This window comes from Rhinoraja longicauda, chromosome 21, assembly GCF_053455715.1.
Source record: "Rhinoraja longicauda isolate Sanriku21f chromosome 21, sRhiLon1.1, whole genome shotgun sequence".
Taxonomy (NCBI): Eukaryota; Metazoa; Chordata; class Chondrichthyes; order Rajiformes; family Arhynchobatidae; genus Rhinoraja; species Rhinoraja longicauda.
This window is the reverse complement of record NC_135973.1, coordinates 31,988,296-32,006,614: the sequence shown is the minus strand read 5'-3', so window position 1 is coordinate 32,006,614 and position 18,319 is coordinate 31,988,296. Positions and strand designations below refer to the sequence as shown.

Here is an 18,319-nt window from a genome sequence, read left to right as displayed (position 1 = left end):
CTCTTATCAGGTATTGTAATGTTAGATTCGTCCTCGCATCCGTTTTATTACACAGGTCAGATTAACTGTCCTACTTTCATTCAATTAAGCATCGCTGTACAGATCCCAGACTGGTTTCTGTCATCGTGGTCCTTCCAAGTATATATTTGTTGCGTTTATAAGTAAAGGACTACCAGCATCTGTGGACACCGGGTACCGTAATTATGGATCAAGACTTGGAAATCTGCAAATTCCTACCATAATTATTCTAATAAAGGCTGATGTTTAGGAAAATAACCGCAGATGCTGGTACAAATTGAAGGTATCACAAAATGCTGGAGTAACTCAGTGGGCCAGGCAGCATCTCTGGAGAGAGGGAATGAGTGACACTTCCGACTGAAGAAGGGTCTCGACCCGAAGCGTCACCCATTCCTTCTCTCCTGAGATGCTGCTGGCCCGCTGCGTTACTCCAGCATTTTGTTTACCTGGCTCCGGTGTCTAGAACCAAGGATCACATGAATCATAGCATAAAAATAAAGAATAACCATTCAGTATTGAGATGAGGAACAATATTTTTCATTAAGAAGGTAGTGAATTTTTGGAATTCTCACCCAGAGGTTCCGGGGAGAAGTTGCTCAAGGCAGGAATTGATAGATTTTTGGATATTTAGTAAATTGAAGAATATGTGTTTTGTATAGGAAAATAGCCCCAAGGTGAAGGATCAGCTGTGATCTTATTAAATTGCTGAACAAATGCAAATGGTTTACTCCCTTCTTTCACTTCTTATGTTCTCATATAATCTCTTTTCCTTTCCATTAGGAGTGTATTCCAAGTGACCTTTTGAGTTAAGCTCTCCTTCGTCTTACCACATCCATTTATCTGGGGAACATCCTACCTACATTTTTTTAAAATCCATGATTGCTGTCATTGGGGAAAGCGAAAGGTGGTAGCGTCTGCCTCGTGGTGAGATCCTATGTTGGTTCTCAATGTAGCAGACTTGTCCAACTCCTGCTCTCTACTCCAGGAACATCTAACAGCGATGGGTTAGCCCTCCTAAATCCCAAGAGAATCCACCTCTGTCATTACGACTGTGGTCTACCTCCCACCTCAGGCAGATGTGCGGCGAGCAGTGGAGAAGGTGCACGCTGTGGTCGGCAAACACCAGACAGTGTACCCATGCCTTTCTCATTGTGGACGCAGACTTCAGCAAGGCTAGTTTGCAGAAGTTATCTCCGAACTAGCACAAGCATGTGTCCTGAAGCACGAGCGGATCAAATATTCTTGACCATTACTACTCAAACATCAAAGATGCCAATGGCACCAACCTTTGCCCTCACTTTAGGATGTGAGACCACCTGGCTGTGCTCCTTCCTGCATATAGGCAACGACTGAAGAGCACAGCTCCAGCGAGAAGACAGAAGACAGACACAAAAAGCTGCAGTAACTCAGCGGGACAGGCAGCATCTCTGGAGAGAAGGAATAGGTGACGTTTCGGGTCGTGACCCTTTTTCAGAAGAAGGGTCTCGACCCGAAACATCACCTATTCCTTCTCTCCAGAGATGCTGCCTGTCCTGCTGAGTTACTCCAGCATCTTGTGTCTATCTTTGATAAAGAGATGTATGGAGAAGTGTGCTCCCATGAAGACCATCCCTAGCCAGAAGCCTTGGATGAATCAGGAAGTCCATGATTTACTGAGGACCAGATCTCGGGCAATAAAGTCTGGCGATGTGGGTTCATTTGGGAAGACGAGGGATGACCTTGATAAGGCCATCACAAAGAGCAAAAGATATATTTGCTCTAACCTGGAGAACAGCTGGAGAAGAGGTGTCTAGGCAGAAATGTCTGGGAGTGGGCTCAACTGGGGAGATCTCGAAAGAACCGCAGCCTATGGCCTATGCTCCCTAGAGGAGCCAAGGGCTTAGGAAGAAAAGGAAGAACCTGGAGAATGAGATGGATGTCAGGTCTTGCACACTGTCACTTCCTACTAGGTAAAAACAAGTGGTAACTCAAGCAACAGTGAGGCATCATTCCCGGACAAGCATCTGCAGTTTCTTGTATCTTGGTTTCAATGCTTTCAAAGTTCACTTAAAGGGAGAACACGCGTGTTCCTTCTCAGGTACCCCTAGCCCCAGTTACATTATAATCACAGTCACCGAGGCCAACGTCAAAAGATCCTTCATGGGGTGAACACTCGGAAGGTGTGATGTAGTCCCTAGTCCTAGTTTTGATACCTGTGTGGATCGACCGGCTGGAGTTTTTGCAGATGTCTTCAAACCTCACAACTAAGGTCTGAGCTTTCCAACCGCTTTAAAAGGACATCAATACTACCGATGCCCAAGAGAAATAAGGTGACATGCCACAATGACTACCGACCAGTGGCAATAGACGATAGACAATAGACAATAGGTGCAGGAGGAGGCCATTCAGCCCTTCGAGCCAGCACCGCCATTCAATGCGATCATGGCTGATCACTCTCAATCAGTACCCCGTTCCTGCCTTCTCCCCATACCCCCTCACTCCGCTATCCTTAAGAGCTCTATCCAGCTCTCTCTTGAAAGCATCCAACGAACTGGCCTCCACTGCCTTCTGAGGCAGAGAATTCCACACCTTCACCACTCTCTGACTGAAAAAGTTCTTCCTCATCTCCGTTCTAAATGGCCTACCCCTTATTCTTAAACTGTGGCCCCCTGTGGCCACTAACGATCGTGGTGATCAATTGTTTTGAGAGGATGGTTATGACGCAGATCAACTCCTACCTTAGTAAGGACCGGGACCCATTAAAATTTGCCTACTGCCACAATAAATCAACAGGAGATGTGATCTCACTAGCTGCCGACTTGGTGCTAGACCACTTGAACAATAAGAACACTTACGTCAGGTTGTTGTTTATCAACGACAGCACGGCATTCAACACCATCCTCCCCTCCAAACTTATCATCAAACTCGGAGAATAGAGTCTCTGATCATTCCCCTGTAACTACATCCTCGACTTCCTCATAACAGACCACAATCAGTATGAATTAGTAACAGTATTTCCTCCTTGATAACCATCTGCATGGGAGCACCTCGGGGCTGTGAGCTCAGTCCTACGTTCTACTCTCTCTACACCAATGACCATGTAGCCAGACACAGTTCCAACACCGTCTTAAAATTAGTTGATGATATCACTGGTGTTGGACAAATAACAGGTAATGATGAGTCAGAGTATCAGATGGATATTGAACATCAGATTGAATGGTGGCAGAGCAATAATCATGCTTGCAAGATCAAGGAGCTGATTGTTGACCAGGATGGAAAGGCAAGGATCCATGAAAACGTCTCCATCGACAGGGCAACGGTGGAGACAGTCAACAGCTTCAAGTTCCCTGGGTGTGCGTATCTCTGCAGATCTGTCCAAGGCCCAGCACATTGATGCAATCACAAAGAGAGATCATCAGTGCCTCTGATTCCATAGAAGATTGAGGAGATTTGGAATGTCGACAAATTCTCTATTGTACTTCAGCAGATTTACAGTCGGGAGCATACTGACTGGTTGCATCACGGCCTGGTTTGGCAACGAACTCCCAGGAAGGAAGGAGATTACGTAGACACTTCTCGGTCCATCGCAGGTACAGACCTCCCCACTATCGAAGGGATCTACAGGAGGAGCTGCCTCAACAAGGCAGCTTTTATTATCAAAGACCCGCACCACCCTGGCCAAGCTTTCATTTTGTCCAACCAATGGGAAGAAGGTACAGGAGTCTGAAAACCATGAGCACCAGATTTAAGAACAACTTCTTCCTAACAATCATCAATTCTTTGAACACCATACAACATTAAGCTCAGCAGCTGTGAGCTTCTATGGAATATCTTTCATTGCACTAAGGACTTTGGTTTTTGCATCAGTATGATGGTTAATCATTTATTGTATTTTGAAAAATTATTAGGTATTTTCTGTGTAAGTTACATTTATGAACCTCTTGTGCTGCTGCAAGCAAGAATTGTATTGTTCCATTGTCGGTACATATGACAATTACACCCTGGACTCCTCACTATACTCATTGGACAGTCCATGTTCTTCTGTTGTGTGTCCATGCTTTCAACCAAAGGAATGTGTGCAAATGAACACATTTTGTACACGTTATTTAATACTTTGATAAAGATAAAATCAAGCTATTCTGCACTATTTTCACGTTGGGAATTGAGGGCATTGATTGGCAAACCTCAAGCAATGATTTCTGTCAAAGGAACATATTTGGGTAGACCCGTTGTTTACAGTATGTGGGGTTCAAAGTTCTTCTCATCTGTTCGGAATCACACCTGAAATACAGAAAGCTCATTTAGCTTTATCTTGGTGTGGTTAGATTTTGTCCTAATCTTCATAATTCGTAACAAAATACCCCACAAAGTGCTGGAGTAACTCAGCAGGTCAAACAGTGTGTCTGCAGACCATGGATAGAAGACGTTGTGTGCTTTTAGCATTGGTATGAATGCTAACATCAGAAAGTTTAGCTCTAATGGGGTTCAGAGGTTAAAATTCAGCTGTGGATAAATCTGTATATATTTTATCATTTTGAAAGACATTTTTAATAATCATAGAAATGTGTTTCATGGTGACACATGGTACTGCAGATGTTGGTTTACAAACTAAGACATAAAGTGCTGTACTAACTCAGTGAGCCATTCAGCATCTCTGGATATCATTGATTGGTAACATTTTGGACCGAGACCCTGCTTCAGACTGTTCCATGTCCAATAAGATCAAGGTTGATAAATTCAATAAGATTAAGATTTGTGTCTATCTTCGATTTAAACCAGCATCTGCAGTTATTTCCTACACATTCAATAAGAACAAGGTTGATCTTTTACCTCAGCACCACTTTCTTGTACTAATCCATATCCCTTGATTCCCTAAAAATTCAAAAATTTATCTTCAATGCACTCAACACCCAAGCCTTCATGACCCTCGGTGGTAAAAAACTCCAAAGATTTACCACTCTCATGATGAAGAAACTTCTCCTCATTTTTTCTTGAATGGCTGCACGTGTATTTTAAGACTATTCTGGCACCCCAGCTCGAGGAAGCATCACCCTTGCATTAATCTAATATGCCTATGCATTTTATGTGGACTCTTCAGCAACACTGCCTTTTGTTAATTAGAGCTGAATATAACACGGCAACCTTGGATGCCAGATAGCCTGTCACTGTTGTCCAATCTGAAATGCCTATTCCTTCATATTTTACCAACTGCGATCAATAAAGGGAGCAGGGTAGCATCATGAATCTCAGAGAGGTGGAGAAGAGAATTCGTTTGGACTGGATTTATTTTTAGAGAATCTTTGTTGGAACTGGATGATTTATTAAAATGTAAATGGCTTAAAGTTGTTGGAGACAGAACTAATGATCGCTGAAGGGCAATGGAGGTTATTGGGCCCTAATCAGTTTTCTTTGAGTAAATCACTAAATCCTGGCTCAAATTGTACTTGTTTCCCACCTTGGAATTAGGTTACCACTGTTTTTCTTCTCAGTTTAAACCAACAAGCTTGGAGTGGCTGAAGGGTGATGTATAGTCTAAATTGCAACATCATCATATACCGCTTGCTGGAAGGTTGATGTGCCAAAGGTTTATTGTTTTAAAGTGTGAGAACCCTTGTGGTAAATCAATAAACGTTTTTCAATTACTTGTCCCTTGATCATCGCCAGATTGTAGTAGGTATAGGACTTGACCAGGGCAGGTGATTGACCCCACATTCAGAAGAGTAAAGGCAAGTACCGTGACTTGCACATGTATGGTGAGGGAGAACAATGAAAATCTTGTTCACAGCAGTTTCACAAGCCCGTAAGCTCAGACAACACAGGGAAACATTAATTGTGCCTAAATTACACATCTATTTTACAAGACAGTGAAAAGAAAATGATTGCAAAAAGCAAGACATTAGTGTGAAACACAATTAGAAAACAAGTCCATGATTGTGCAAGTCTTGGTCCCTAGTGTTTCATTACTGAGCTAGGATAAGGGTTGTACAGGTCGGTTCAAGACCTGATGGTTAGGGAAAGTAGTTCTTCCTGAACTTGGTGGTGTGGGACTTGGAGCTTCTGTACCTCCTACGCGACAGCAGCAGCAAGAAGAGACCTTGGCCCAGATGGCGGAGGTCCTTGCTGATAGATGCCGCCTTCTTAAGACAATGCCTCATGTAGATACTTTTGATGAGGGCAGGGCTGAGTCCATCTCTCTCTGCAGCCTCTTGCCTTCCTCTGTGTTCTTATTGCTGAACGGAGCCATGATGCAACCTGTCAGGATATGTTCTATATTGTATCTGTAGAAGTTTGTTAAAGTATTCGGTGGCATGCCGAATCTCTTTAAACTTCTAAGAAAGTGGAGGTGCAGGTTTGCCTTCTTCATGATTACATCTACTGCATGTGTCGGAAACCAAGACATGTCAGGCAAGATGTTACCATCCAGGAATTTGAAACTGTGATCTGTTCACTGATGACTCATTAATGAAAGTGGGCCTGCAGTCTGTCGACTTCTCCTTTCCTAAGTCCCTGACATTGAATGAGAGGTCGTTTAGTTTAGTTTAGCCGCAACAAAGTCGATCGGGCGATCAGGAATACTTGCTTAGTGAATGAGAGGTGCATTCAGTCGTCTGATAACGGCCGGGAAGAAACTACTCTTGAATCTCGCGGTACATTTTGTATCTTCTGCCCGATGGGAGAAGAAGAGGTAATGATCTGGATGAAAGGGATCGTCGATTATGTTTGCTGCTTTCCTGAGGCAGCGTGATGTGTGGATGGAGTCAATGAGGGGGAGACTGGATTGCATTATGTATACAGCTGCATCCACAACTCTGCAATCTCTCAGAGCAGTTGCCAAACCAAGGGTGATGCATCCCAAAAGGATGCATTCTATGGAGCATCTGAAAATTAAGACCATCGGGCACCATTACCATGGCTATTCACAGGACTCCTTATTTTTCAGTTATTAATCTTGCAGATAGTAAAATGATATCATGACTTGCAGACATTTCATTCCTCATTAGGTGTAAATATTACAACAGTCTCCAACAATTAAAATGAATCAGCATATCATTCGCTAAAATTAATGTAGGTAGAAAAAATGTATTTCTACAATAAATTGTTCCTAAATTAGATGCTCATTGTATCGTATTCAATGGGAATAAAAGAGTTAAATTGAAGAATACCAGGTTACTCACATCTGTTTGTGTGCTGTCAATAAACAATAGACAATAGACAATAGGTGCAGGAGTAGGCTATTTGAGCCAGCACCACCATTCAATGTGATCATGGCTGATCATTCTCAATCAGTACCCTGTTCCTGCCTTCTCCCCATACCCCCTGACTCCGCTATCTTTAAGAGCTCTATCTAGCTCTCTCTTGAATGCATTCAGAGAATTGGCCTCCACTGCCTTCTGAGGCAGAGAATTCCACAGATTTACAACTCTCTGACTGAAAAAGTTTTTCCTCATCTCCATTCTAAATGGCCTACCCCTTATTCTTAAACTGTGGCCCCTTGTTCTGGACTCCCCCAACATTGGGAACATGTTTCCTGCCTCTAACGTGTCCAACCCCTTAATAATCTTATATGTTTCGATAAGATCCCCTCTCGTCCTTCTAAATTCCAGTGTATACAAGCCTAGTCGCTCCAGTCTTTCAACATATGACAGTCCCACCATTCCGGGAATTAACCTAGTAAACCTACGCTGCACGCCCTTAATAGCAAGAATATCCTTCCTACCAAATTCCTACTGTCATTATGTTTAGCATTACGCAAAAAATGTTAATGGTATTTTCCATGAAAATAATAAAGAAATCTTTAGTTAATAACTAGGATGTGCAGGGAATATGTATGTTTTCATTATGTCCATTGAACTAGAATTTAGTTATTTGTAAATTGTACCAATGTGATGAATTGAGATGAATGGCCAAGGAGTGTGACTCCACCAATGAATGCAACCGCCATCGCACTATGCTGCCAATTCTATGGCTTACACATCATTTGTGTTGCTCTTATTAGACCATATAGAAGATTTTACATCAAGCTCATTTACAAACCAGTAAATTAGAATACAAGACATTTTAGTAATGATGCCCTGGGTTTATGTATATATATATATCCCAAAACTGTAATGATTTCTGACTATATAGTGTAGAAAAATAATTGCAGTTGCTGGTACAAATCGAAGGTATCACAAAATGCTGGAGTAACTCAGCGGATTAGGCAGCATCTCAGGAGAGAAGGAATGGGTGACGTTTCGGGTCGAGACCCTTCTTCAGACTGATGTCAGGGGAGGGGGTGGGACAAAGATAGGGTGTAGTGGGAGGCAGGAAGACAGTGGGAGAACTGGGAAGGGGGAGGGGAAAGGGAGGGACTATATAGTCTTCTGTGCTGTGATTACAACATAATTTCTTCCAATTGTGGTAGTTTGCAGTTATTAGAAGTCACCTACTCATTGCACTGTATCCACCAAGTTTTACTGAAATTGAACCTGAAGAAGGGTGTCAACCTGAAACGTCACCCGTTCCTTCTCTCCAGAGATGCTGCCTGACCCGCTGAATTACTTCAGCATTTTGTGTCTATCTTCGATTTGAACCAGCATCTGTAGTTCCTTCCTGCACATTACACTATTGTAGTCAGACTGAAGCATGGAGTAAATACTAGAGGGAGCAAGAAGATGAGGGCAAAAATGTAACCGCATTTTGTTCCTCGATTAACAGCTTATCTCTAACTGAATTCTTCCAGGTTTTTTTTTACTATTGATAGGGATTCTAATTTATGATAGAAATAAATGAGAAACATTATTGGGGTTTAACTAGGTACTGGGGTACCTATTATTGGGGTAACCCCATTATTGGGGTTTAGCCCTGCATAAAATGTATCCCAGACTATCAAGGGAAGAAAGGTAGGAAATAATGGAGGTTTGGGGCAATCCAGTCTCCTTTACCTACAGGAGTAGTCAGGCTTTAAAGGATGATAAAGTACTGTTATTTAAAATGGGAGGGAGGAATAATCTGAGCAATTGCAAGTAGTAAGTAAAATATTGGAAGAGAAGGCACAAAGAGATATTATAAGTAATCATTCAGAAAGACATTGATTAATGAAGGCAACTCAATTTGGATTTGTTGAGGAAAATTCATTTTTGAGTTTTTTAAATGAATATTATGCTGGTGTAACAAAGAGTACTGGAAAGACTGCAGGGGGGAATTATCACACATTTGCCAAGGTTGTAGAAGCTTTGAGAAACCATTGACAATTGAATTGAATTGAATTGAATAAATTTTATTAGCCAAGTATGTACACTACAAGGAATTTGCCTTGGTGCTTTGCTCGCAAGTAACAACATGATATACAGTGAACAATTAAGAATGAAACATTATAATTTAAATGCCATGGTCATTTACTTTAGTTCAGCATCTGAGGGGAAATTTAAGCAAGCTGTGTGGAGCATGGGATGAAGAGGAGAGAACTTTTTTCTCTGAGCAGAGCCCTCAGTAACAGAGAACATTCAAGGAATTATTAAGAGCTTTATTTTACAATCAAAGCATAGGATTTTGAACTCGAGGGTGGCACAGCGGTAGAGTTGCTGCTTTACAGCGCTTTTTCTTCACACAGAGAGTTTTTTTTCACACAGAGAGTGATGAATCTGTGGAATTCTCTGCCACAGATGGTAGTTGAGGCTAGTTCATTGGCTATATTTAAGAGGGAGTTAGATGTGGCCCTTGTGGCTAAAGGGATCAGGGGGTATGGAGAGAAGGCAGGTACAGGATACTGAGTTGGATGATCAGCCATGATCATATTGAATGGCGGTGCAGGCTCGAAGGGCCGAATGGCCTACTCCTGCACCTATTTTCTATGTTTCTATGTTTGTAGCGCCAGAGACCCGGGTTCGATCCCGACTATGGGTGATGTCTGTACAGAGTTTGTAAGTTCTCCCCGTGACCGCGTGGATTTTCTCCGAGATCTTTGGTTTCCTCCCACATTCCAAAGACGTACAGGTTTGTAGGTTGTAGGTTGTCCCTATTTTGTAGGATAGTGTTAATGTGTCCGGGAACTTGAAAAGGTTTGAACATTCCCATCTTCAGCTAATATGAGCATGATGACTGAATGACCGCCTCCCATGCTATAATTGTTTAATAATGCAACTGTAATGCATTGCTACACGTGATTTGGGTTTGAAGATATTTGCATGTATTAAGAGACCATCTCCAGATCTGATGACTGCATATGCTAATCTTTTGTGGGTCTCGTAATTTGTTATTTCAGCTAGTTTGACGAGGTGGATTTAAAAACTATATTGCCTGACAAAAGCATGTGGATGGGCTATTAAAATCCACCAGTTAATTTGCTCATTATTGTTCCACATAACTCCCGCAATTTCTTCCAAAGACACAAAGTACTGCAGTAACTCAGCAGGTCAAGCAGCATTTCTGAGGAACACGGATTGGTGACGTTTCGGGTCAGGACCCTTCTTCAGACAGATTGTAGTGGGGGAGGGGGAGGGGAGTAAGCTGGGAGAGAGGTGGGGTGAGACAAAGCCTGGCAAGTGTCAGACGGTTATGGATGGGGGGGGGGTAGGATTGGCAGATAGTTAGACGAACATCAGAGATGAAAAGACATAAGTGTGTGATAAGGTAAAGAGGCATGCAGTGTGAAGCAAAGAGGAAGGAATGTCAGTGGAAGGGGATGGAAGGACGGGGAGAGAGAGAACATCCAGGTGGAGCACAGAGAGGGAGATACAAGGGGGATGGTTGTTTGCCTAAAATTGATTTAATGTTCATATCATTGTGAAATGTGTTCCTCCATTTTATGCGTGACCTCACTCTAGCAACGGACAAGGCCTTGGGTAGCTTACAACTCGACGGTATGAACATTGACTTCTCCAGTTTTATGTAAATATATCCCCCCTTTTCTCCCTTGCTTCCCCCTCTCTCCCCCATTCCCCAACTGAATGTGCACCCATTTCCCCCCTTCCTGTCAATCAAACACTCCCTCCACCATCACTTTCCACGCTTCGTCCTGCCTCCACCCCTCTTCCAGGCTTCTCCCCCTTTTATACTTAATGCGTAGAAGGGTCACGACCCAAAATGTCGCCTATGCATTGTAATTTGATTAACACAAGTCATTTTCAATATATTCCAGTACTGTACCAGTTCAGACATACGTACCACACACAAGCACACACACTGTACAGTGTTTACATTCCTAAACTAAATAGCCCACCAGACATTTTCAGAAAAGTGTTCACTGAAGGCTGGATAGGATGTCCAGAGATGCTGCTGAACCCTCCTGCTACTCCAGCACTTTTTTTTCAGTAAACCAGCATCTGCAGTTGCTTGTGTCCAACAATTTCTTACATTCTGTAGTCCTTCTGAATTACCCACCCAAAGCTGGATGGTTCCTTCTTTTAAAGTAGTTAGTGAGTTTTGGTGATACCTAAATCTAATTTTAACTCCAGCATGTCAGGGGGTTGATGCAAGTTTCCTGCTACTTCAATTTCTGTCCAATGATTTCGCGAAAATTCAGTTGAATATTTAACAAACCTGAGTGAATGTGCATTTTATTGTGGAATAAAGATCTCACAGGAAATATGATCCCCCCATGTCTACCGAAGAATGATAAGATATTAGGCTGAAAAGCTCACAATGATGGAAAGAATAGAAGCAGATATGAGGATTAGGAGAATGTTTAGAATAAAAAGATGGATAGGATGAGAATGAATGAGTGAAATTAATAAGAGATGGAGAAACCAATTGTTAGATCTTCCTCCAGTAAATAAAAGAGGAACAGCATAGCAAAAGCAAATTTTTGTCTCCAATAAGGTGAGACGTAGGGAATTAAAGAAAGGTTAAAAGAGAGGTTGACCTATTCTTTTTGTTATCTGTTTTTCTACAAGAAGAAACGAGAAGAATATCTAAAGATAACAGTCACCAAAGGACAAAAGGGAATGAAGAACTTATAAGAACAGCAAAATGGTTAGTTAAGGCCGATAGCAATGTGGTTGACTCTCAGCTGCCCTTTAAGATGACACAAATGCTGTCACATTTGATGTCCAAATGATGGACAGTAAATGCTGTCTTTGCTCACAATATCTAAAGAGATAAATAAAAGAACATGAAGATGATAAAATGTGTAGTTCAGTGTAAATATATATTTGATGGTTGATGTGCGCTGAAGAGCCTGTTTCTTGTTTCCATGACTATAGAAATTACTAGGCAAACTAATAGGACGAAGGGTTGAAATACATCTGGCTCTGCTGCCCACATCTTAGAGTGTGGAAAGAAATGACTGCAGTGGTAGCAGAGGCATTGGTTATTAACGTACACAATTCTCTAAATTCTGGAAAGATGGCACAGCGGTAAGGTTGCTGCCTTACAGCGCCAGGGACCCGGGTTCAATCCTAACTACGGGCGCTGTCTGTACAGAGTTTGTACATTCTCCCCGTGACTTATGTGGGTTTTCTCCGAGATCTTCGGTTTCCTCCCATTCTCCAAAGACATACAGGTTTGTAGGTTAAATGGCTTGGTATAAAATGTAAAATTGTCCCTGGTGTGTGTAGGATAGTATTAATGTGCGGGGATCGCTGGTCGGCATGGACTCGGTTGAGCCAAAGGGCCTAAACTAATTTAGTTTATTTTAGTTTAGTTTAGAGATACAGCGCAGAAACAGGCCCTTTGGCCCACTGAGTCCGCGCCGAACAGCAATTGTCGCACACTAGCAATATCATACAAACTAGGGCCAATTTACAATTACAATTTGCCTACAAACCTGTACATCTTTGGAGTGTGGGAGGAAATCGGAGATCTCGGAGAAAACCCATGAAGGTCACGGGGATAACGTACAAACTTCGTACAGACAACACCTGTAATCAGGATCGAACCCGGGTCTCTGGCGCTGTAAGGCAGCAACTCTACCACTGCGCCACCTTGCCATGTTCAATCTCAATGGTAAACAGTAAATATAGCATTCTTATTCAAGAACTGGAGAGAGAATGCAAATGTGTATCGACCAATTAATCGATCATTCATTCTCAGGTAAGTGCTGGAATCACTTATTGAGAAAGTAATAATGGAGCATTTAAAATGCATAACATGATTAGACAGAGTCAGCATGGTTTAATGAAAAATAGATTGTGTTTAATAGATCTATCAAAACTGTTGGAAGATGAGACTGGCAAGATTGATAAAGGGTGACAGTGGATGTAATACCTTTAACTTTCCCTGACACTCAATTTGAAGAAGGGTCTCGACCTGAAACGTCATCTATTACTTTTCTCTAGAGATGACCCGCTGAGTTACTCCAGCTTTTTGTGTCTATCTTTGGTTCAAACCAGTGTCTACAGTTCCTTCCTTTACATAATATATTTGGATGTCCAGAATCCATGTGATAAGGTGCCACTGACAAGCTTACCCCTGTAGGGGTACATGAGGCTGAGGATAGCCTATTAAAGATAAAGGGAAATCATTTAAGATTTATGAATTCTATCTTCATACAGCGCGTGGGTCTCTCAACCTAGACAGTCGGTCTCCCTCAGGCAATGCTGACTTTCCCAGTGCAGTCCGAGCTCAAATTTACAACAGTAGTTTGATTAGTGGAGATAGACACAAAGTGCTGGAGTAATTCAGCAGGTCAGGCAGCATCTCTGGAGAAACGGAAAAGCTGACGTTTGGGGTCGGAGCCCTTCTATTGTACCTGTCTCCACCACCACCTTTAGCAGCGGGTTCTTGGTACCTACTACCCTCTGTGTAAACGTGGTTTCCCCCCCTGCTGTCACAGATGGATCTCTCACCCACGTCTGCTCTGTGTCCCGTGGTACTGCTGTCACTCCTCCTCCCCCCAGATGGAACAAGGATGAAGGTTCCCCTGGTCCTCACCTTCACCTCACTAGCCTCCGCGTCTAACTCGTCATCCTCCGACATTTCCACCACCCCCGTGATCTCACCACCAGTTACATTCCACCTTCCACGGAGACTGCTCCCTCTATGAGTACTTGATTCACTCATCCCTCCCCACCCAAACCACCCACTCCACAGGTACTTTCCCCTGCAACCACAGGAGATGTAACACCTATCCCTAGACCTCCTCCCTCGCCTCCACCAAGAGACCCCAGCAGTCCTTCCAGGTGAGACAGAGGTTCACGTGCACCTCCTCTAACCTCATCTACTGCATTTGCTTATTCCGCTGCGGCCTCCTGTATATTGGCGAGACCAAGCTCAGACTCGGTAACCGTTTTGCTGAACATTTGCACCCCGTCCACCAAGGTCTCCTGGATCTCCCAGTTGTGAACCATTTAAACTCCCCCTCCCATTCCCACGCTGACCTTTCAGTCCTAGGCCTCCACCATTGCTAGAGTGAGGCCACATTCAAACTGGAGGAGCAGCACCCAACAGTGTGAATATTGAATTCTCCAATTCTAGGTAACTTTTAATTACTCCCCACCTCCCCTTTTCCTCTTTCTCTCCCACACCTCCCCAGGGCCGTTTTTACAGCATTATGGGCCCCCGGGCAAAGCAGTGTACTGGGGCCCCTACCGTTACTCTCCCCCACCCCCCTTTCCCTACCAGCCTCCCCCTGTCGTGCCGGCGAAAAGCACTTACCGAAAAGCACTTAGCGATGGACTTAGGGTGCTACATTGTTGCGAAAAGCACTTACAGATCGCTGTGAGAAGCACTTAGTGACCGAAAATGTTGCGAAAAAAGCACTTATTGAACCTACATTTTTAAAGTAGTATTTATTTATTGCAAGTCACTTAACATACACAGATCAGCATGGGACCCCTATGCTCATGGGCCCCCGGGCAAGTGCCCATCAGGCCCATGCGTTAAGACGGCCCTGCACCTCCCGAAACATCACCTATCCATGTTCCCCAGGGAGGCGAGGGTTGGGGCAAGAACTAGCAAGTGATAGTTGGAATGGGTAGGAAGAGTTAGATAGAGCTCCGGGGGCTAGCGGAATCAAGGGATATGGGGAGAAGGCAGGCACAGGTTACTGATTGTGGATGATCAGCCATGATCACAATGAATGGCGGTGCTGGCTCGAAGGGCCAAATGGCCTCCTCCTCCTGCACCTATTTTCTATGTTTCTATGTTTCTATGAAACTGCTGATGCTGGTTTACACCAAGGATAGACTTAAAATGCTGGGACAGTGGGACAGACAGCATCTCTGGATAGAAAGACTGGGTGACATTTTGGATTGAGACCCTTGTTCAGACTGAAGAAAGGTCTCGACGTGAAACATCACCCATTCCTTCTATCCAGTAATAATGGGATACAGGTTAGGAGGGTTAATTGACAGATACGTTGTCCGGCGTGTTTAGTTAGATGAGTAACAATAATGGCCAGAAACATGGACCTGCTGTCATGGCCGACTCCACATCAATATTCTGTGTGCAACTTTGATTTTGCACAATGCGGGCAGGTCCAATCCCCTGCTGCTGAAAAAAGTGGGAAAACAATGAGTGTGGCTGCCTGCAGGGCCACAGAAGGTCAGCCCATTTGTTGTTTATTTTACACTTCACTGAAACTCAAATATTTCATTCGTCATTGCTTCCGATCTCTACTTTCTAATCTTGACTTGATTTGTTTGCTTTGGCCTTTTTGCTAAGGTTAACGTTTTGACCATATGTTTCGGGATACGTTATTATAGTTGGACATTCTAAATCTGTGTGCCAAATTGAATAAGATTCAAATTTATCGGGGATGCTGCTTACAGATACTTGGTATTTTTGTGAAGACAAGGATATGATAGAAAAATAAATCCTCTTAATAGGCTCATCCAGAATTCATTTTCCTGCCCACTCAATGCTTTCCCGTAAGTCTTAGTTCTCTTTATAGATTGATCTCCTAAGCTTTATCCACTGTTTTCCTTTTAAAATTCTATCCACTTGGTGTTTCTAACCTTTAGATCACCAGAAAAATAATTGGGTGATTACTAGAAGATTGACACAAAATGCCGGAGTAACTAAGCGGGGACTCGCAGCATCTCTGGAGAGAGGGACTGGGCGATGTTTTGGGTGGAGACCCTTCTTCAGACTAGAGTCAGGGGAAAGGGAAATTAGAGATATAGACGGTGATGTGGAGAGATATAGAACAAATGAATGAAAGATATGCAAAAAAGTAACGATGATAAAGGAAACAAGCCATTGTTAGCTGTTTTCTAGGTGAGAACGAGAACCTGGTGTGACTTGAGTGGGGGAGGGATAGAGAGAGAAGGAATGCAGGGGTTACTTGAAGTTAGAGAAATCAATATTCATACTACTGGGTTGTAAGCTGCCCAAGCGAAATATGAGATGCTGTTCCTCCAATTTACATTTAGCCTCACCCTGACAATTGAGGAGTCCTAGGACAGAAAGATCAGTGAGGGAATGGGAAGGGGAAGTGTTTGGCAACTGGGAGATCAGGTAGGTGTTCAGCGAAATGATCGCCCAGTCTATGTTTGGTTTCACCGTTGTATAAGAGTCCACGTTGGGGAGGAATCTGCCTACAGACAGGAAGTGACACAGCTGGCGTCCTGGTGCCATCGCAACAACCTGGAGCTCAATGCACTAAAGACGGTGGAATTGATTGTTGACTTTAGGAGAGCTCCCCTTCCCCTCCCCCCCTCCCCCTCCACTCACCATCAACAACACTCCACTCCATTCACATCTGTGGAGTCATTTAATTTCCTTGGAACCATCATCTCCAGGGACCTTAAATGGAAGGCCATCATCGACTCCACAGTCAAAAAGGCCCAAGAGAGGATGTACTTCCTGCGGCAGCTGAGAAAACGCAATCAGCCACAGGCAATGATGGTCCAGTTTTATACTGCCATCATAGAGTCTGTCCTCACCTTCTCCGTCATGGTCTGGTTTGGCTCAGACACCAAGTATTGGTACATGTGACAATAAATTGATCTTTAAATCTTGAAATCTTGAAAGCCGTTGAAGTGAACAGTTTTTCAAATGTGATTTTTTTGCCCATGGTTTTAATAACAAAACACAACCCTGTCCCTGAGTATCGTGAAGATTCTCTTCAATCCAAAAAGTGGTTAGAAAGTGGAATCTCCTGCCAGTGGTACAGTTGTGATCCATCGAAGAGGAAGCTAAATAATTGTTCCATGAGAAAAGATAAGGTTTACTAATTCATGCTTACCAAGGACAATGTTTTTTGCACTTTTGGCCTCCTGAAACAAAGTACCAGGTGTAGATGTCATTCTGGATCGAGACAAGGAGTGACTGGGGGAGCTGAGAGGGTCAGGCAGCGTCTGTGGAGACAAACGAAAAGTCAATACCCTGCCTCAGGAATGCATCTTAAGCCTCTGCTGTTAGTCTCAGTCTGAAGAAGGGTCTCGACCCGAAACGTCACCCATTCCTTCTCTCCCGAGATGCTACCTGACCTGCTGAGTTACTCCAGCATTTTGTGAATAAATATCTTCGATTTGTACCAGCATCTGCAGTTATTTTCTTATATTAAGCCTCTGCTGGCATCATTCTAGATATGTACTACAAGATGTACTACATAATCACATAATGTTGTTCACATTCCGACAGAATATTATCACGAATAGCCAAGATATTAGAAGTGAATGTATAGTGAATGATAAATATGAATACTTCTATCAGCTGGAAAGCCGTCCTGGTAATGATAAAACTATCCATGTTAAACAGATGCAAGAAGATGTTCTCACAAAAGTTCTGAAATATGCAATGTAAAATGTAATGGTCAAAACATTTTATTTAAAAAAATCAGTAACAACTACACATCAGTGTTGATCGTTGTTACGTTAATTAAAAGTAAAAGAAAATACTGCAGCATGTTGAAATGCCCCAGAAATAGCAACTTGCGTTGTCTCACTCGGAGCCTTCTGTTGCTATTTCAAATGATGTGTATCTTGCACTTCACACAATCAAGGGCATGATGCTGACCTGACATCAGAGCTGCTGCCCTGCCTGAGGGGACCGCAGTCAAATTGTTCGCTGCTTTGCAGAGCAGCCACATGAACGTCTGGCTGAAAGAAAGTAATGTGCATGACAACCAAATGTTTGCAAACATCTCATGCAGAAACCTCTGTAACTTAGCCCAGAATGTGAGCCAAGTCAATGTTTGGAAATGAATATTTCCCAGACGATCGAGGCAAGAAGCAGACTGCACCTGAACACACACTTCAGCTTGACCAACCCAATAACCAGCTCTTTAGAAAAACACATGTACATGCGGCCTGAATTTCTGCCAAAACATCCATTAATAATACTCAATATCCATTTGAAGTGCTGTACGATTCATTTTCGATCATCCATTTTCTTGCTGCTCGTGCAGGAAGCCCCATCCCCCCTCCCCCCTCGTGTCTTCCTAAATTGCTTGTGCAAT

General features: G+C 43.1%; 1 protein-coding gene across 5 annotated transcripts in view; it reads left to right on the top strand.

Moving 5' to 3' along the window:
* The window catches only part of rhbdl1 (rhomboid, veinlet-like 1 (Drosophila)), a 360,983-nt gene that overhangs the window by 144,306 nt on the left and 198,358 nt on the right, over positions 1-18,319 (top strand). The window contains exon 1 of one of the 5 annotated variants that reach the window (XM_078418251.1): positions 11,916-11,949. The exons of the other annotated variants lie outside the window; for them this stretch is intronic. Within the exon in view, the coding sequence (XP_078274377.1) occupies positions 11,947-11,949 (3 nt within the window). The 5' untranslated portion in view covers positions 11,916-11,946. Of the gene's footprint in view, positions 1-11,915; positions 11,950-18,319 lie in introns of those variants that run through there. 5 annotated transcript variants of the gene reach the window in all.